The sequence below is a fragment of the Ooceraea biroi genome, chromosome 9 (assembly GCF_003672135.1).
Source record: "Ooceraea biroi isolate clonal line C1 chromosome 9, Obir_v5.4, whole genome shotgun sequence".
Classification (NCBI taxonomy): Eukaryota; Metazoa; Arthropoda; class Insecta; order Hymenoptera; family Formicidae; genus Ooceraea; species Ooceraea biroi.
The window spans coordinates 12,480,812-12,501,933 of NC_039514.1; the positions used below are offsets into that span (position 1 = coordinate 12,480,812).

Here is a 21,122-nt window from a genome sequence, read left to right on the forward strand (position 1 = left end):
ACTGTGAAGAACAATAAATATCAAAAATAATGTCGTAATAATGTTGCACAGAAGACTTCGTCCGTTGATATGATAATCGTGCGAAAATTATGGCATCTACAATGATAACTATCTGCATAACTATCAACTATAATGATAAATATCTGCGTCTGTATTTTCCATGTGGACTCGACAAAGACTTGGTCACCCTATATAAGACTTCGCGGCCGCGCGTATAGCGGAGCCATGCACCAGGTACCAGCGTCTCGCGTCTCCAGCGTAACGTATGAACACCACGGGCCCGAGGTGGTATAGGAGTTTAATTGGTGGTAATATGAATCCGCGTAATATAAACCGCCATCAGTCTCTCGCCAGGAGAGTGAACGCGTGCGAGGAGGACCGGCGGACGGGCGGAACGGAGCGGCGGGCGCGAGAAAGAACACGCGAGTCGAAACGGTGTCTCCACCTTCGTAATACCGACGGCTCTTTTTATCACTGTCGCGAGATTCGGCGCTCTCTTTAAGCGCACCCGATCGCTGATTACGCGTGCAATAATTCACGGAGGGCGGACGCGCTACCCTGCCACGGTAATCGAGACCCCTTATCAGGCGCGAGCTGCGATCCTCCTTGTTGTTACTAAAAACGGCCATCAGTAATAAGATCCTTCGTAATCACGTATACTCCCTGCCCATGAAATTAGTAAGTAATTAGTTAATTATTGTTAACAATTGGTAGATCTTTAAAAGCTGACATAGCTGTTAAACGTCCAATTAATCATGCATGATTAGATGGTATGATTAGATCAATGAGAGAACACTATACTTTCAAGAAAAATTTAGCGACATCAAACAGCACAAAAAAATATAATAAATTCAAACTTTGATCGTTCAAAAGCTGTCGGGATTATACCCTTGAAAAAAAGCTCGGGATTTACGCCAGATTGCAAAGGCATTCAATAGAGGCGCGGTAGAAAGACTGAAGGCGTTCAAAATCCCGCAGGGAAGCCCGGGCAAGCGAGAAGTCGTTGACAAAAAAATTACGCAGCTCGCAATTCTCGAGCTGCGAGAGCGAAAGAGCGAGAAAGAGAGAGAAAGGAAGAGTGGGAAAAGAGAAAGAGGTTCGTTGACTTTCCAGGGACGCGACCCCAGCGCGATTGGTGGAAGATAAATACCCGAGCGGATGCGGGGGAGGATTCCCGAGCGTTTTCCTCCGGGGAACGAACCACCCCGCCATTCCTCAGAGCTCTACGTCTACCCGTCGCGCGCCCTCCCCCGGGCCCCACGCATTTTCTCTAATGTATTCACAAATCTTCGTTCTAACGCGCCGTTATCATTCTCCCGGCAGCCCCGGCCGCCTCCGCGCATGTACGTGCAACGCTGCGCGCGAGTGTGCGAGTACGCGAGACCGACGCGACGGGTGCCCTCTTTTTTCCTGCTCTCCGTCTCGTGGGGTGGAATTCATTTCGCGGCCCAACGCCCTCGTCTCCCACGAACGGCACCGTTCGATTGCTTCGATTATCCTTACCTTATTCCTCGAAGCTCATCCCTTCGCTCAAGCTACCCTAGCGCTTTCGCGAGTTTCCTTCTTGCCGTCGATCTCGATTCTCCAATTCTCGTTTCGTGACGTCAGAAAGCGTCCCTGTACGTCGCGACGACGCGTCTTGCGACGCGGAACTCGCATTACAGAGACACATCGCCGCAGGTATATCCGAAGGTTCTAGATGGATCTCACTTACGTCGCAGGGGTGGCTGGAGCACTCTTGAAATTCACGGAGGAAAAAAAGAATGATGAAATTGATCAAAATTAAAGACGAGAAGTCAAAGTCTGACAGTAACGTAAAAGACAGATGCTCCAGTTTGCATATAGAACATATGTAACATGTAATATGTTGTATACATCTTTGGAATTATTAAATGTGTGTAATTTAATAGGGAGAGACTATATAGCAAAAATTTTTGTCTTCACTCGTTGTAAAGAACAACCAGTTGTTCGAATTTCTTGAAAACTTTTTCAAATAAAAATATATAAATAAAATACTTGGCACGCACATACAATGTTAATGTTTTCCATTTACAATTACTGGATGTTACGTCTTCAATTGAACAAGAATTAAGTTCAAGGTAAATATATCTCTCATTAATTATCAGTTGAAGTAGTTTTAACATCTTTTGTAATCTTGTCTCGAATGAAAAAGATAAACTTTAACAAAATGCTAAGTAACCATCCATTTCCATTACAACTTCAACCCTCGAGGCTTATTCGACTTTTCATAAAACTTTACGTCTCCGGTTACGTACGTCATCCGGGCACGGAGACGTATTCATAATCGACTCGCTGCGAGTACATGCAGAATATTCCGAGGGTTGAGATAGGAATATCCCGACGGGGCACCGTACCGAACGGCCGAACGAGGGCGGAGGGGGCACTGAATTCGCGTCGTCATTCCGGAATATGAGATTTCTAGAAGCGCCGCCGCCGATGGGTAGGCGGGAGAGGACCCGGGCAGGACACGGGGTCGCGAGACCGCGGGGACGGAATTTCAGGAGCGGATAAGGCGATCGCGCGAGCTCGAGCTCTTCCGTATGTAAGCCGCATAAGCGACGAACCGCGCACATGTCTGTCGTATGTGCTATGTATGTGTGTAACAATATGTGTGTACTACAAAAGAGAGAAAGAGAGAGAGAGAAAAAGAGCGGTAGCTGGAACGGAGAGAAAGAGAGAGGGAGAGAGAGGGAGATGCGGCAGAGAGGACATTATTGGATTCTGAGCATTCCCGGAGTTATTAAAATTCGAAGCCAGCCGCGAGGAACATGACGGGACGGGGTTCGCGGGGAGAGACGAAAGGATCCGGACAGGGTGTACGCAGGACGAAAAGCCACCCCGTCGTGGAAAGAGGAGTAAGACGCTTCCACGGGAATATTAAACTCCCGATACGGACTGTCCGTATCTCTGGAGGAGGGCCCACCCTTACCTCGGGCATAACAGCCTGTTCTCCCGCGCGACCGACTAACCACGAAGAAGAGAATAAGAAATGGGGAAGATTGCGTCGCGGAGACGAGACACTTAACAGGGTGGAAAGTTAGCTGGGGATCGGTCACGTTGGATACCGCGATTCCCGCAAACACGTTGTTTCTTGCGTCTCTAGAATCTACTTCAAGTAAATTTAATTTGTACGGAAAAAATGTGATTTATACGGACAGGAATCTATGTGCATGACTTTCTTTAATTATTAATTTTCTGTAATTTTAAGACAGAGAGATTGTTGCTACCTTGTCATTTCTAGAAACTACATAGCAGGACTAAATAAAATACGGTATCCGAGGAATATTATTGCCAAGATAACTGCATTAAAATGATTGCATCAATTTATTAAGACTTTCCGAGCTAAATCCGACGACGTCCGATTCGCTGTGACCCCGCGCGGCCATTTTCCTTTCGCTTTTAACGTAAACGGTCTATTATCGAGGAGAGGTAATCGATCATCCAAGCCAATAACAAATGTCCCCGTCGAAAGTAGCTCTCTCGCTCGTCGTCGTAACAAACACAAAGAATGACGGTGAATTTTCAAGAGAGGGTCCGCCGAAGGGCCGTCCGGAATTCATCTTTGCGAGGGCCGATTTCGATCGGGTGGGGCCGGCTGGTGGAGATTTTACCTACGGCTGCGATCGCATGTGAGCAAATATAGAGATTCTCAACGTAATCTGCGTAATCGCCGGATGACGTCGTTCATCGATCATGTCGCGACAATAAACCTAATATGATTTAGCGCGCGGAGCAATATGGCCGGGGAGACAAGAACTGACCGCACTCGGACCGTGCACGCAATTACCCGGCGGTTCCTCCGGTTATTTCAGAAACGCGTTGCACACGTGTGCCATTATGCGGCAGATGATTGTTGCCAATTGCCATTCTCACATGCGGCATTTATCCGTATTTGCATAAATTAATACACGTCGGTCGTCATCGCGCTGACTTTCGTGACAATGTAGTTTAATTAATTGATAGATTGCCTGATTTATTATTAACGACGATAGCTACCGTTATATTCAGTTGCGATACGGAACAGGAATAATCACGAAGAATTAATTTTCGCCATCTATCCCTTTGAAGCGCGGGAACACAATAGCTTCGTTACGCTAATTTTCTCCATGGAAAAGGGCGAAAAAAAGTACCCCGTGCAAATAAATTTCACTCGCGCGCACAAAGCCAAGCAAATACGTGCAAATAAAACCGACGGGGTTACGAGTTTCGCGGGTGGTCGAAACGAAACGCGAACGCGAACCCTCGCGCGAGCGCAGGCACATTTGATTTTTGGCCTGGCATTGCTGTCTGCCGGCCCGGAAGAAAAGCCTTTACAGAGTTTTTCCGCCTGGCAGGACTCGCCGAATATTTTTCGTCCTCGAGCGGGAAGGGGCATGCCTATCCAATCCGCTCTTTCATTTCCGTGATTGCTGTTTTAAATAATTGCATCTCTTTGTACTACTCCTCAACCACTGAACGGTTTGTAGAACTTATTTCATACTTTTGCTGGCCCTTTGCTTCGCTTCGCGCCATTCAGTCCTTTACGCGCCGCGACGCTCGAGTTTCGAATGCGCGAACACGAGACTCAGCTGCGAGTAACGCGTGGCTCTTAATTAAATGCATCCGGCGTCAGCACATCCGGAATCCGCCAATATATCCACGAATTTCTGCACTTGGCTGTTTGATATCGTTTTCTTTTTATTCGTTTCGATATGATTCAGTCTTTTAATACAATTCATTTTCTCGTGCCAACTTTTTCGGGATTTAAACAAACGTGTGAAACTTATGTAGGTACTTGTGGCATCCGAAAAATATCTTTGATGATCGTTGTGAATTTCACAAAGGGTGAAAGAGCTCTTTCGGATCGGATCGAAGCGCGTCGACGAGGTCCACCATTAGATATTTTTTAACAAGCTGTCGCAAGGGGAGAATATCATATTTCTGTAAAGTCAGGCGTCTCTTTCTCTCTTCCAGCCAGCCCTTCGGCCAAATTTCCCTTGAACTTCAGTCACCGCGCCGACCCCCGTAAACGATCGATCGTCTTGGTAACGTCGCCCTTCATTGTTTCCGACACCCCGGTGCCAGCAGTGGGGAAAACTCCGGGAAAAAATTTACATCGCCGTCCGTTTTCGATGTAGCACCCTCTTAGCCGACAGTAAACTCAGGGTGCGGTGATAATACGGGTCGAAGCGGAGGACGAAACCTCATCAAGCGGCATCATCCGAGCGCCGAAGGGATCGTTAGCTGCCTTAAGAAATTACCTCGAGGTGTTACATGATGGATAATAGTGAAAACTCGTCCGACGCTTTCCAATTTAGCCACCAACGAGGATGATAATGCCAGTTTATCCGAATAAAACTTCGCGATTATTCCATTAAAGGTAACATGGAACTTTCGAGATCATTCTTTTCTTACATATTCGCATCAGCTACCAGCTGGAGCTGGATCAGATACAGCTGGATTTTACATGAGATAAATCCTATTATTTCGCGAGATGGGAGAACTACGACCCTCTCCCTTTTCTCACTCAAAATTGGATCGTGAGAAGAGAGGAGGGAAAAAACGCGATCGGTGGAAACGGCATCCGCACACAGTGGCGGCTGTCGTGCGAGGTGGCCCTTACGAATCGAAATCGCTCGATGGAGGCGAGTCGCGGGAAACAACGAGAGCCAGAGGAAAGAAGGAAGCAGGGCAAGGGGGAGAGACAGACGACGACGTTTCGGCGGGACGGGTTGTAGTTGTGGAGAATCGGGTGGAAAGGAAGAGGAAGGGAGACAGGAGCGCCCCGAGCAAGTGCTAAGCCCGATGCCGAGAGCGCCCAAGCTAAGCCCGAAGGCAGAAAGAAAGGTTTTATCTGCTCGCAGTTATTTATCGCTTTCCGTTGTAGCGGTGGCGTCGGGGCACAACCAATCAGAAGTCAGTATCCCCGGGTACCAGTCCGCGCCATCCGCATACATTATCGTGCGGAGCCTCGGCCATTGTCTTTCCACCGTTGTAAATCACATTTTATTCCCTCGCTTACGGTTTCGTTTTATTTATTTGTCGGAGAAACGTATCGCTACCGTACTCGTGGCCAACGCGCGCTCACACATACACACACACACACACACGTAACACGCGCGTATATGGCACGCATACGGGTGCGAGGATAGACGAGAGTGTGAGGGACGCTCGTGTGTAGGAGGGCACACGTGCAAAATCGAGAGACACGTATTTTACAACGCGTGCGCGGGGATGCGGAGAGTACGAAAGACAGAAAAAGAGAAAGAGAGAAAGAGAAACTGAAATGAAGAGAAAGGAAGAAGGAAAGAAAGAGAGAGAGAGCGCGTTCCAAGTTCGCTTCGCCTCTTGACCGCAGAACGTGCGAGGGAAAGGAGGGGTCAGGGGGCCCCGCGACGAACGACTTCGATTTTTATTAAGCACCCGGGCCCGACCGTCGTCGTCGTCGTCGTCGTCGACTGTTTAACCGAATTCCATCGGGCGATCATCCCGCCGCTCCGCTGTGCTTTTGCAAGACCTGCGTGCCCTTCGTTCCCCTCTTCGCGCCCTATCTCCCTACCGTTCGAGCGGCTCTTGTTAATCCGTCTCAGACAAAGAGGGACAAAGATCTCTCGGGGATTGTTCGGGAATCGGGACGCAAAGTACAGACGTGCTCGCCCGCCGCGAAAGCGGGATTGATTTAATGCAACACATCGAACGGCGGACTTTATGCACGCTCTTCGTGCCACGTCTTAATTATACGTTACCCCGGTTGCATGCAGATACTTAACTACAGTGTTGCCATCCCGGATGCGAGGCGCAACGCGTTTCTCGCTTCGGAGTCGAAGGTCGAGGAGTAAAAATGTCCGCGCGCAGCGGAGGACCGATTGCTCCACGACTGATCGTCCTGTTGCGGAGCAAACGCTGGCTCTCTAACGCGACCTGCGATTTTATTTGTCGACGCTCGTGGCACGGATCTTGCGTGAATATATCACGATGGAGAACCTCACGCACGTTTTTATCTCGCTGCTTGCAACGCGGTCGGCATCTGATGTTAATGCATGAAGGATGCTATAAGAACGATGCTTGACGTTCAACATTTGTATTATCTGTTTGAACAACGTAGCAACGCTGCGACGACAACAAGAATGTGCAATTGTGCACACGTCTTTAAAGACAAAGATCAGTGAAAGATGAATCTTTCGTTTCGGTATTTGCATTCGGAAAAATCTTACAATTTTTTTAAAGCTGCATCTTATACGAAATATATTCTGTCAAACGCGGCAAACCTCTTTCAGAAAATTTTTATTTGCTAATAAATAGACGGAATTGCGTGTCAGCGTTGCTATTGCAGCAGGAACGGCCGAGCAGTTACCCGACAATCAGAGAATGAGGTTGTGAAAAAATTCTACGCATTGATGTCCGAGGCGTCGAGAGGCGGGAGAGGGAGTTTGGCCTGTAGTTTCGTTTGCTCGGAGTTAAATCGGGAAAGGAAAAGACAGAGAACGCGAACGCACGCGTCGCTCGTCAATCACGCGCAACGAGACGACGACGTTTCGCGATGCCCTTCGACCTGCTTCCAAGTAGAGTTCCTTGGCGATGCGAGAAATTCTGTAGATGTCGATTCACCCGCTTTCGGTTTTTGTCTTCCCATCCCACGTCCGCGAGTCATATTGCTTAAAAAAAAGAAAAAAAACAGAAACGAAAAATTAGCGCAATGGAATAAAATGCCAAATGCTTGTGACAGTTTCAGCGGTGCAAGTAGACCATGCAGGCCAGGCTCTCTCCCAACCTCAGTCGCGTTCTGGCCATCAACAGGTCAGTACGATAATTATTATTCAAAGTTAATCAGTGTGTCCGATCGACCCGATGGAACCACGATGTAACACGATTTAGGCGGTGCGAGGCGCGACTGCGGTTCGCACATTTGCAATTTATTGCGCTCTCGTAAATACTAATATGCAGGCAACTCTGTCTTACATGAAATAAATAATGAACATTACATCAAGCGATTTTATATACATTTTAAAACAATATATGTATATTCTTTTCATAAAAATGTTGACTGAAATTGAATGCAAAATTCTGGTATTAAGATAATGAAATGACAATACGGTCACGCTAAATGCGGCAGACTCCTTAACTTCACCGCCAACGCGTTACCTACGTGGGTCTGTCGGATGTTCGTGCTCTCGTCGAGGCAGTCAGCGTTCGCGATAACAACGTCCACCGAAGGCGTGAAGCCAGATCACGCCGAAGGTCTCTAACGGGAAGAATTTACAACGCGCCACGAGTCTCGCGTTCACGATGAACGGCGCGCCGCGGGGGTTGAAAGAAACTTTCCACTCCCGGCAACGCGGATTTGTCTCCCCGCGTGACACTGTTTCCTTTCCTCTTGTCATCTTCGAAACAACCTGCCGGCCGGAGGGCCGCTCGGAATGAGCACGGAGAACGGTCATGCCCCCACGAGGGAAAAGAAAGCGCGAGGCCGTCCGGCCAGAGGGGGCGGTCGGCGTGGTGAAACTTTAAATCGCTGTAATTCGTTTTCATGGGCGTCCGCCAAACCCTCCGCCGGCACCAGTCCCAGCATCCTGATTACTTTTGCGAGTCCCTTCGAACCGCACACGAGCGTTTTTTTCTTTTTTTTCTTTTTCCTCTTCTTTCTTTTCCTCCGACCTCGCCCTCTGGTCTCCACGCGCGCGACTTTTTTCACCGCCTGCGAAATTAGCCCTCCCTCCGATCTCAAATCAAATCCTCGCCCGCCACCCTGCGGAATCATTTTTTCGTCGAAGTAACTCGAAACTGCGCGCTGGCGCTTGTTTTAAGCTCTCGCTGCCGGTCCTTCTTGCTCACGAACCCCTCGGGTTCTCTACACGAGAGCAACCAACCCTCGATGCAAATAAATGCGATTGTTGATATGCACTGCGCAAGGGTGCATTCGTACAAGGGTGTGTTCCAGCGCGAGTCTCAGGAGCAGCGGAAGCTCTCGAGGCGCATCTACCACCTCTTTAATGCCTATTAATATTATTATTAAATAAGGGAGCCACGCAGTTATAAATAGCTGAGCGACACGTGACACGCGTTTAAAGAACGCTTCATTTGCATCTAACAATCGCGAGTGTAACCGAGCCGTGAAAAGTGGAAAACGCATCAAGTTGCTTTTGAGCGAAGCGCTGAAAATTGAACAGATTTTAATTTTAGCATTCTTCGACTTCATTCTTGCCATGTAGAGAAATATTCACGTTAAAATGAATACACTGGAATATATTCAACGTACCAAACTTGGCTACAATAAAGTGCAGTCTAAACAGTTAAATGGTCAGAGCGAAGCGTTGCTTAGCTATGCGGATGAGCTTGGCATAATCGATAGTTATAAATGTACTACCTCTATGGACGCAGAACTGTATCGTTCAGTTGCTCAATCATTTATGTTCCTGCTTATGAACCGCATCGATTTTTCTCAGGCTGCACCAACGTTACGCCTATACAATTTAATAGCCTATATAATACAGTTAACTTATATGCAACAAATATATTTGGTTAGTTTCGTACCATTCCGATCATTAAGCTGTAAACAAAAATCCGACACGAACGGTATGCATCACTGTTGTCTATTTCCATGTTTAGTGAAAAAAATACTTAGGAACTGTTATGTGTAATAAAAGATTGCTTTGCGCGAGACAATACTGACAGAAATAATGATGGATTTAATATACATTGTGTTTCCTACATTATCGCCTTTATCGTTCATTTTACGGCGATACGAAAATTCAATAATGGCATTCTGCGATCGCACTATACACCCGAGACGGCAATCCGCGAACTCGCATTTCGCACGATATTTCAAACAGTTTCCGCGCTTGACGGGCATCCAATTATACCCGGCATCGTCATTATCGCCCGGTCACGGTATCCCATCGTGCACAAGTAAGTTCTTCGACGAACCGGAGGAACGGGGTGGAAAGTGAGCGGTCGTCGGGGCAGGGGAGATGATGTCAAGGAGAAGGAAAGTCCGATAATGAGACGTCCTCGCCGTGAAGCCCGGACGAACCGATCGGTGCGAATCGAAGCCGCGATGAGGGGGCGAAACGGCGAAATGGGGGGATGCGACCGGGAGAGATGCAGTTACAACCAGCGAAGAATCACGGATCCCGGCCCGGTTGGTATACGACGATCCGCGAGGGTGACGTATCGACTAAACAATGTGCCGCGTTCGAGAAGACATGCTGAGCGCCGAGCGTGAAAACGACATCCGATCGAAACGACTTCTCCCGCCTCTTCCTCGTCGCCTGCCTCCGCCTCGTCCTTCAGATGCTCTTCCGTGACTGTTGCGAGCGTCGTCTCGACTGCGATGTGTACCGAAATGTCACGGCGAGGCACGCCGGTCCGGGTTCGTCGCCCGCACCGTCCGGATTAAATCGTCCCGAATAAACGTCTCGAATCGGGAACATCGTTAACACGCTCGCGACGAAGAAAGACGAAATTTAAATGAGGAAGCGTCGAGAAGCAAACTTTAAAACTTTTTCGTCAGACGTCATTGCATCGGCCTGTGTCAGGCCGCTGAAACGCGTCAGCTCACAGGCGATCTGAGTTTTCCTTTATTTATGATTGTTACGCGATTATTACTTCATTTGTTTCTCCCACACCGCTTTTACGAAACGTAGTGAGAAAACGTTATTTTCTTCCATAATTTTTTATTTCAATGTCTATTAATTTTTTTGTTAAACGTCAAAATAAAATTCGGTAAATATAAATTGAATTCAAATTCAAGAAAGGATCCAGTTTTATTGTTTATTGATATTCTTTAATTTTAATCTGTCAATAATCTTATGTTCTTGCTTATAAGGTTAAAATAATCAGTGCTTTATGTGTGTGAATAATATTCTATACATGTACTAACGATTCATAGAGTCAGCAGTTAGATAGACATTTTGGATAAAATATCGTACGCACAACCAAGCTTGCGGCACGGCAGCCTGCTGTTCATCGCGTTTGCAGGAATAATTTTCTCGGCGATATTTGCGAGGGATTTACCAATTTTCTAGGAATAATAACAAAAGCGTGCGATTCTTTTATTCGCGTAATTCGATACGAGACTCGCTGCACACGATCGCCAGGACAAACGACCACTGTGCACCGTGCGCAAGGTCAGGGGTCATCCCTGACCCTGCCACTTTTCGACCCCTCTAGAAAAAAAAAGAACTCCGTAATGATCCCTCGTGACATAAAGCTATTTTTTTTGCCGCCTCCCACTTGCACCCGCCCTGTACCCGCAAATGACATGCCCCCGCGACGTAGAGAAGAATAAAGAGGCATATAATCGGAGCGCGTATCACGTGGAAACCAACAGGCGAGGAGGGTCTCACCCCCGTAGATCCTCCGCCGCCGTATCGATAATAAAGACTCTTTAAATATGCACACGAATAGTGAACTGCATTTATAATAAAAAAATTAACGCAACTATTACCGCCTTTTAGGTAGGAAATGCTATTTTGAAACATGCAAAGAACGTTTCATACCTGCAATTTTCATCGAACGTACCGACGCTTGGACATCTTAATAATAAATTTCGTGAATTATTATCGCTACTAAAGGATAAAAAATCGTGCAACGTGCGTCCTGAATATTAATATTCATTCCTAGTATCTGCTATTGTGGGAGAAACAAACGATCAGTGGAAATCGCCGATAAAAGTTTTACTTGCCCGCGAACGGAATGATTGTGCCGCATGGTGCAGTACGCAACATAGTCATTTAGCGCAATGACGATCGCTTATAGGGGGAAAAGAGCGAAATAAAGAAATAACGCGGAAAGTTTCCACCGTCATTCCGTGCCCTCGCTTTCGAGATGAGCGACCTATCATCGACTCGGCCTGTTCGCAATATGGCAACCTTTGTAGTTTCACCTGATCATTATCTAGAACAGATTCAGAGTTCACTTGTTGTGCGTGTATGCGCGATATAAAATAATATAGATTCGTATTATTCGGTTGGAGAACGCTGTTTTGCATCGCTATCAATCGAAGCAACGAAATATTGTTTCGTTAATAGCAAGCAACTCACGTGTCACGAGAGAGATCATGTTTTTCTCTCGTATTATACATTTTCGACAAAACACCGCGTAGCGAAGCAGCACGACCGAAATATGTTGCTTCCACCCCACGTGAAATCGTCGCCCACCCCTCGTATCCGACTCTTCTCACTCCGCTCCTATCACGCATGGTTATTAACGTAAAAAAGGGCACGCATTAACGCTACCCTCCTAGCTACCGCCCCACCCCGGCGCCATAAATATAAAAAACAGCCCTTACCCCTGAAATATCCTCTATCATCCGTGCCTGAACGTGGCGCGTGAAAAACACGATTCGAAACCGACATATGGAGTCCCATTGGCCCATTGGCGTTGACGAATGTACGTTAGAAAAAAAATATTGATTTTGGAGCAGTGCACTTAATGTTGCATAACGCTGCCTCGGTATTATAGAAATGGGTCCAGGTGCGATAGAAGTTTCATTGAAAATTGCTATTTTCAAACAAGAGAATTCCTTTTCGATTCATATTCCGATCTTTTAAAAGTCATAATGCATACATATCGCGAACACTTTAATAAAGAATATTATTGAAACGGATCAGAATTTTTATTAAAGTTGGACCCACAACGCTTATGTTCGTCTCTAAGAAAATTCAATGAAGATGACATCAATGATCGTAACTTTAATAATCGTAAATCAACGAACGGCTTATGCGACGTGAGTGTAAAATGACGGCGCAGGATATCACGTAGCGTTCCATTCTTCGCACGATGCGAGGAAGGCGCTCGATGGACGGAAAAATCGACCTTTCCACGTACTTGTACGTGTTGCCAGGGGCGGTAATAAAAAATAACCAAGATATACAGCGTAGCCAGTCGTGCCTTCGGGGGCATAACTCCGCTAATGTACCCCACTGAAACCTATTCTCTGCTCCGCTCTTTTCGTTCCTCCCTCCCGCCGTCGCCGCTCCCCGATGCCGTCACGACCCTTAGACCATCTCGCTGTTAACGTGGCGAAGAGGGCGGCCCTTCGCATTAAGATCTACGCGCCACGAGACGCGATATCCGTAAACTTCCTGCCGCGAGAGATCGCAGCGTGCTATCTCTCACGCGTGAAACGCCCACAACCTACGCGAGATAGATTCGCATTACGGTCGAATGCATCCGCGCCTGATAAAATTAACGTCATGCTGTTTCCAGCTGGAGACATTAATGCGTTTCGTAATTAAATAACGTACAACTAAAGGAACGAACAGAACAGCATTACTGCGATAAATTTTAATTATTAATTCTTCGATACGCTTAAAATCAATTTTTCTTTTAATATCCTATTTCTCAGCATCTAAGTCTCTTGGAAAATTTCTGTTAAAGCAAAGGTCTACTCATAAAAATAATTACGAAGTAGTAGTACATTATTTCTCTACATATATAAAAGGCTTTTTTATCTTAATATTAAACATTTTCGCAAAATTAGAGATAAGTACATCATTATACACAATGGATCTTTAAGCAGCGAGCGAAGAAGAAATATCCATAGATTCTTTCTCTTTTTCAAAAAATATTGCCAGAAACTTCAAATGAGATTTCTTCACACAAACGGGAAACCGTAACGTAAGATTTCGACTTTTCCCGAGCCAGCATTAATTACGGGTGTGTAACTGGAGTGCAGAAAGAACTGGGACGGTTGGTCGAGGGCTGCAGAAAGAAGCGGCCGCCGCGGGGTCATAAACGTGAGTTATGTCAGCAGTTAGATAGTTGAATCTCAGTATTCCGTGGCGCGCTTTCGGTCCGTTAATATCTTCATTACTAAATCATCCCCGTCTTTCTTCGAAGCTCCTCTTTCTTTGCGCGCGGGCGCACGTACGTACGTGTACACGGAGCACACGTAAGTAGACTAGACGGCAATTTCTGGATACGGTCCTAAGTACCGCCATTTTCATCCGCGGCACATCTCTCTTTTATACTACCGCCCGATAAGGTCAATGGCAGAAGGCGAACTTACAGCTTAAGTTCCTCGCGAAATCTCGCGGCGAATCGACGCCGTTCTAATGTTGCGGTATATTTATAGAACTGATAACAAGATATATGATTGGTTTCGCGAAAATCTTGATATTAAAAAGTTATTTCCATTTTCTGTCACAAATTCTGTAAAAAAAGAATTCGTTTCCGCACGAACGAATATTGATTGACGCAGACGAATATTGATGCAACACAGATTGAGATCTTCCTCAAATGTCATCTTGGATTATGCTCGGAGTAGATGAGTGCGTACGAATATGTACTTCCTCATAAGGTTCGTACATGACAGAAGAAATTTAGAAGCTGCGTCATCATTTCTTGGAGACTAAATATCAGGACACGCTTTTTCCTCACCGTTAAGACGAGCCGCGCACGTAGTACTTAAGAATTTTGGCGATCCAGCTAATCGTGACTCACGTCTTTCTTACGCCGCGCGATACACCGAAAAGTCATGACGAACGGCCGTGCCGTCGCAATGCGAACGACAAGAAAGGAGCGGCGCATTTGAATCGAAAAGAATCTTCTACTATTTCCCTCTCTTTCTATTCTTTCGCGTCTTCCTTGTTCCCTCTCTCCTTCTCTCTTGCACTCTCCTTCTTTCTCTATTCCAGCTACTGTTGCAAATGCGCTTTCTACCAGGAATTAAACTGGCAACCTTAAATTAAACCGTTCGTACGGGCGGGTCGTAGGGCCTGACACTCACGATAATTCACGTCGACCCACGTTGACGGTTGAGCCGTGTCGCATACAAATGGCGAAAATTCGTATGGTCGTTACCTTCGTGCAAAACGAATGAAAAAAGAATGCCGGCACGAACGAAAATAAGAAAGCAGGGAAGGCAAAGCGGGGAATGTCGTGTGCAATGAATACGATGCATCGTTCGAGAACGAATATTCTGAAACGAAGTAAAATACTTGCTCGTCCCGTGAAAACTTCGTTGCTTTATTCGTGTGCAGTTAATTATTGAGTTAATTATTAGAGACACCATTGAATATCCTAAAAAGTAAATGTTAATATGCTGATTCTTCTTTCTATTTCGTACGAAAACTATAAAGAAAAAAATAAGAAATTTTTATTAGATACCTATTACATATCAGAATATTATTAAAAAACTAGATGGCGCTTCGTCGCGCGCTCGGTATGGAATAAAGAACGTATTTTGTTATGACGCGCACATTTTTAGAAGCTGCAAGACGATTGCACGTAGCCTATGTTACTCGGGAAGATCAAAGCTATCCACCAGTGAAAGATTTTTTCAAATCGGTTTAGTAGTTTCTGAGATTACCCCGAACAATGGAACAAACTTTACCTTTTTATATATTAGTATAGATGTACATATTATTAAACACATACTAAATAAATTTAATGATAAACACGTTGATCAAGATTAGATCATTCTGGAGAGTAGAAAATCTACAGCTCCCGCTTTGAGTTGCAAAGTGGAAGAATCGCGCGGCACGTCGGGTAAATTGAAACTCACGGCGAGTCCTTTAAAAGTTATCGCGAAGGGGACTGCGGGATCTCTCTCCTCGTTCGAAGGAGCAGAAAAGATCGCGTTAACGACGTGCTCGACAATTAACCCCGGCCGGAAGAGCGGGTGGGGAGTTTCCAGCGCGGTGCGAGATGAACAGGCTGGGACAATTAATTAATGCCAGCCCGCTCGCTTAATTCGGGGCGCAAACGAGTTGGATCCTCGGCTTACCGAGCATACCGGTAGCCCTGGCTCTGGTAGTGCAACCTGTTGCTGTCTCACGAGGAAGAGAGAGAGAGAGAGAAGAGAGGAGAGGAGAGAGAGAGAGGTCGGGGTGTAGGATACCTCGACGGCGGTCGACTCGGGGGCGGCCGTGATGCTGCGAGCTGGCAATTAAGCCATCAACCCTTAATGAATGAACTCGCTCGAGCCGAGCCACCGACCCTGCCAACCCCATTAGCTAACTAACCCCGAGTTATTTGCATGTCTGACGGCGAGCGAGGGTGAGCGCCGAGATTCGCCGGGACAATTACGAGTGACTTTATGGTCAGGTGCTTAAAGGCTTAAAGCCGACAAGCTCTTCGGTATCGTGAAGGAAAATCTCGCACGATCACTGAATCATGTCGCGTGACGTTTTCTCGACACAGAGATCAAGTTCGCACTCGATGCCAACGTGAATTTTGTTACAGAGACATCAGATATGTACATATTAATTATTAACACGGAAATTTTGAATCCAAATTTTGAATCCAATTTTATTCCAAAAAAAATATACGTGTAAAAAGTAATTGAACGTTGAAATGATTTTGTATAAAGAAATTTCACACGTAAGCGTACCCGTTATGCGACGGTGATCGAGATGATCGGGACTCTCGCCGGCGATCAGAGTTAAGGAGCGTTTAATTAGAGCAAGTCGAGGAACGGTCGTTCTGCCCAATTTCACGCACGGACGCACCCCTCACAGTCACGCGGGGAGCGATCTGGTCTCAAGGCGTGAAAAGCGATGAGATAGTCAAGCTCCTTGGCCACGTGGGTCGCCATATCTGCGAAATGGATCTCAGGACACACGCTGTACAAATTCCACCGTCGGTGGGTGCGGGGCGATGCGTGCGCGCACACCTGCGAACAATCGGGAATGCGCATCGCGAAATTTATGCCCCAGAGGGGACCGAAATAAACGTAAGCAACGCTGCCATTTTATGTTAACGCTCGCATCGTCCGAACATCGCTGTAAACGAGCCTTAAGGGCATCGAATATGCAACGTGGTGTGGTTTCGACGAGTTTTACAACCGGCAATCGTACGTGTTTTACAACACGTACACTTTTTCTTTTAAATTAACTAAAACTCTTTTCCGATCATTTCAGTATTACTGTCACAGCCTCTCCGAAGCTTCAGTGTTACAAGAAGGATATTTCCGTTTCTCGTTTATTTCATACACTGAACTTTGCATTACATTTTCTTTTCTATGTGACAGAATACAAATTTATTTATGAAAATTTTATTTAACAAATGTCTCTTTAGTTGAATATCTTGAAATGTTTCTAGTGAATGACTCGACTTTTAGATTTTAGAGCAAATCGTAATGCGAGGATAAAAGAAACGGTAATCGTGAGGCGCACCAGTTCACGAATTCCGGGTGGGTTTGATCGAAAGGTGAATCTCCAGCTGAGGGGAGCGACTGTGTTTTGTACCTGCACAGTTACGGTGGGATCGCGTGTCGAGACGCACTTTGTCCTTCCAACTCCTTATGCCTTATCCAGTCCTTAGCGCGGAAACGCTAATTCGTTGATTATCCTAATGACTGTCAGGGAGTCAGCGGGAAGGAGGCAAAACCACGCGCGCGCCATGAACCTCGTCTTGATTTATTCCGAGCGGAGTCTTTGAACGTGCCGCGGATTTCTCGTTGCGCGTTACGCGATCATCATTGTTCCACCGATAAAACGCACTTATACGTTTGCGCGCCATTCGATTAATCCACGCAAATGCGCAACTACTATTCAAGCTTAATATTTACAACAAAAGAGTAGATGCTTATTATTCCAATAATGTTGCATAGATGTCAACGAATTTTCATTTTTGGAGGTGAAAATATTTTCTAAAACGTTGATCGAGGATAGCAATGAGTAAATAAAACAATAATGTTCCGATGTACTCGGGTCGAGAGATAGAAAAAGAAATTATTATAAAGTAGAAGATAAATTATTAGGAATGTTAAAAAATTCAAAAATAAAATGTTCTGACACGTGACAAAATGTAAACTGAAAAATGCACTGACTGAAATGCGGTTTGCGAAATTAATACTGGCGAGGAATATTTTTACCTCGACCTGTATCTAATTAACTGCAAGGTCTTATTCTCCAGGCACGTTATGTTGACTATAGCAATTTGGATAGTTAGGAAACGGATGAAGCACTGCGTAATTCTTGTATAATATTGGCCTGTCTCATTAACTGTTCATAATTGCACCCCGACGATATTTTCGGTCGTCGCGCACATGTGCTCGTATATATTTTCAATTGTTTCTATTAACGTAAATTACTCAGAGTGTAAAACTATGGCGTTTGATGCAAATTGTGACAAATGTATCACGTTGAATATATAATATTTCTGAGCTTTTTTTATCTATATCACAGTATCTTCTCCTTCTGGCTAATAGTAATATTCGGAATAGAAAAAATGTTTGTATTATCGCAAACATGATAAAACAAATGATTTTAGATTAAGCGTAACGAGTTCTGATGAATAATTTATCTAATTCTAATACGAATGAGATTGCATCACAATAAGGTTTCTTAATCCAACCGGATAGCCCGAATGTCCCACTTTTTATCCTACACTAACACTTGTGTAATAAATTTAGTGTAATAAGATTAGCAAAGACGTTATCTCTGTTGTCTTTCCACGAATTACGTTGAGCAATAGATAAACGTTCATGTGTTCGTATAATTTTTCTAATTATGTATTTAATCTTCTCTTGAAACAAACTATTTACAACAGCTCATACATTAGTACATACGGTAATAAAATAAATGAGAAACAAATATAGATGTATATACTATAGATCATATATAGCAAATAAAATTGTCATTAATTTAATTAATTGTTTATAGCAACACGAATTTTCGTCCATATATCAAAGATTTATAATCTTTATGTCAGATATTAATGGAATATCACGACGTAGCGTTAATGCGATTCACGCGATCTTGTACGATTAATCCAAACTCACTCATTTGCTGACTAAACGACAACGACGAGGACGTGGACGACGAATTTAAATTATTCTCGTTCCAGTCGCTACCGCGGTAGGGTTTCTTAATCGTCTACGGGTATAACGCTAATGCCCTACTTTCGCGCCCTCCACTTGCTCGTAATTACTTTCACCCCGTGCCGCTATACGCGAATCGATGATTAATACATCGAGTATTGACGCATCGCTATACTGCAGAACATTCTCGCTTACTCGTATGTTGGAGAAATTAAATATCATACGTATATACCTGTGTGTTTAATCTCACATATGTGTAGGAAAAGCTTTGTTCGTACTTCAAGAATTCCATGCATCTTTCTTACTTAAAGAATATATAAAACTGTCTGGTCAATTTGAACGTCGCGACAATCGATAAAGAATTAACATGTTGAAATAATACATTTTTCACATAAATTTTCTTGAAAGTATACTCATACATTTTATTTTATATGAGTTTAAAAATCTTCACGTGTTTGTTTTTCAATACATTTTTATTATGCTTCTCGTAAATTAAACATAAATCTACATATAATCGTTTCAAGTTTTGATCGTCTGTTATGAGACAATTCCAGATTTCGTTTAATTTTGACAGATTCTGGCATGACTCGTTATTTTCTTTTGCGACGGTAATAAGGAGTGATAATAAACGCCGAGGTCTTGGATATTAAAATCTCTCTCCTCAGAAGTCCTCGAGTGCCTCCTCGGAAACGGGTGGAAGTGGTACTCGTAGTATTGTTTGCAGGGTCGGCTTGAATCCTCCTAATTAGAAAATTCTCATCGCGACCCCGCTGTTCGCGTGCGCCTTCTTTCTCCGCAGCAAATCTTTTTATTATACGAGGGCGTAACAAGGTCCAAGGGTGCCTCAATAATTATTATTCAAATATTTTTCTTTGCCCGTGCCCGCCGCATTAATATTTACAATGCCTTCCCGTCGGCCATCCCCCTGGCAATAGGGGCGCCGATCGAGAAAGAGAGTTCGTGGTTCGCGAGCAGACGTTTTCACTTTTCTCGTATTTTATCAGCGACATTTTGGAAAAAAGATTATATTAACGAAAAATCGAATCCTCTATAAATTATTACTCTTCAAAAATCAACTAAAAAACAATTTTGGAATATTTTAATTCTATGTCATCTTTATATTAATATGAACTCGCAAACACCGTGCCTTGTCACCCGATAGCTGGCAAATACTTTATCAAAACTCCACTTATGCGAGTAGAGTATCGCGAGAATCGCCAAGCGACTTTTCCATGCGGAGTACATTACACCGGAGTGCATTAAAGTTGTATCACGTTGCGACGTCCGCGTATAAGTTAGGTTCGCGAGGTGCGCGCATGCATAAGTGAATGCGGCATGTTCACCGTCGAAGAAGTATGATTCCAGCCGCGTCTGACGTGCCGTAACAAGCTGTGCGCCGTTAGATGCGAGCCTTACCCCGTACCTACAATTCTTGCTGGAGAAACGAATCCCCCTCGTGCGATGCGCCTCCTAACGATGTGCCAACAAAACGCGGATAAAGAGACGAGGAGTGTAAGCAGATCGAGCAGGGCAAAAGGCCGACGAGCTTTACACGCGAAGACGGAATAAAAAGGTAGGGTGGTGCTCGTTGGAGCGGTGGAGGAAGATAAATACGCTTGACTCTCGCTCGACGAAATGTCGAACGAAGAGGCGAGCCGAAAATCGTCGGCCAGCCGTCGTGAAGACACCTCTCTACCTCCCCCATCGTGAAAGAAGGGATTTCGCCCTCCTTAATTATCCGACTGACAATTATTTTTAACGACTTCGCGATATCCTAACGAGACCTAATCCGCCGACGTGGCGTCCGTTAAAAAGAGAGAAACGCGCTGGTGGCGGTGAAGGGGGAGAGAGTGCGTCACAAGGGGTGTCTCCTTACCGCTTCTTTTTAATCCCTCGCTGAAATCTCTTATTACCGGTTGCCGTAACATTCTTGCCGGTGGGCTACCCTCAGGAGAGATTCCGGAGGAGCCGCCTTTTTCTTACGGTCGACTTTGTAACGGCGACACGGATCCGCGCCGTGCAATTAGAGGGCGAATAATAATAATCCTCGCGGCGAATTGAGATTCACGATTGTCCTCCGCTGTTATCCGAGCTGCTCTTTCAAGCAAGTTTGTTTTCCTCTCGCAAAACCCTAGACTCGACTCGACTCGAGATTCGAATACGAAAAATAAAATAAGTGAAAAATAAAAATCTACAAATTTGACATGCAAATGTCCCTAAGCACTGCATAGAAATCGTCGACGTAACTCGCTTTTATCAAATGGAAATGAAATTCATTCTTCCGCGAGGAATCTTCGAGGAATGATTATACGGAACCTTTGGCCATCATTTTAATTACGGACTCGTGACAGAG

At 45.1% G+C, this 21,122-nt stretch overlaps 1 protein-coding gene across 5 annotated transcripts in view; it reads left to right on the plus strand.

The window, feature by feature from the left end:
• The window catches only part of LOC105279517 (zinc finger homeobox protein 3), a 137,722-nt gene that overhangs the window by 99,222 nt on the left and 17,378 nt on the right, over window positions 1-21,122 (plus strand). For 2 of the 5 annotated variants that reach the window (XM_011339353.3, XM_011339352.3), the window contains exon 5: window positions 7,727-7,797. The exons of the other annotated variants lie outside the window; for them this stretch is intronic. In XM_011339353.3, coding sequence (XP_011337655.2) covers window positions 7,727-7,797 — 71 coding nt within the window. The remainder of the gene's footprint in view (window positions 1-7,726; window positions 7,798-21,122) is intronic. 5 annotated transcript variants of the gene reach the window in all.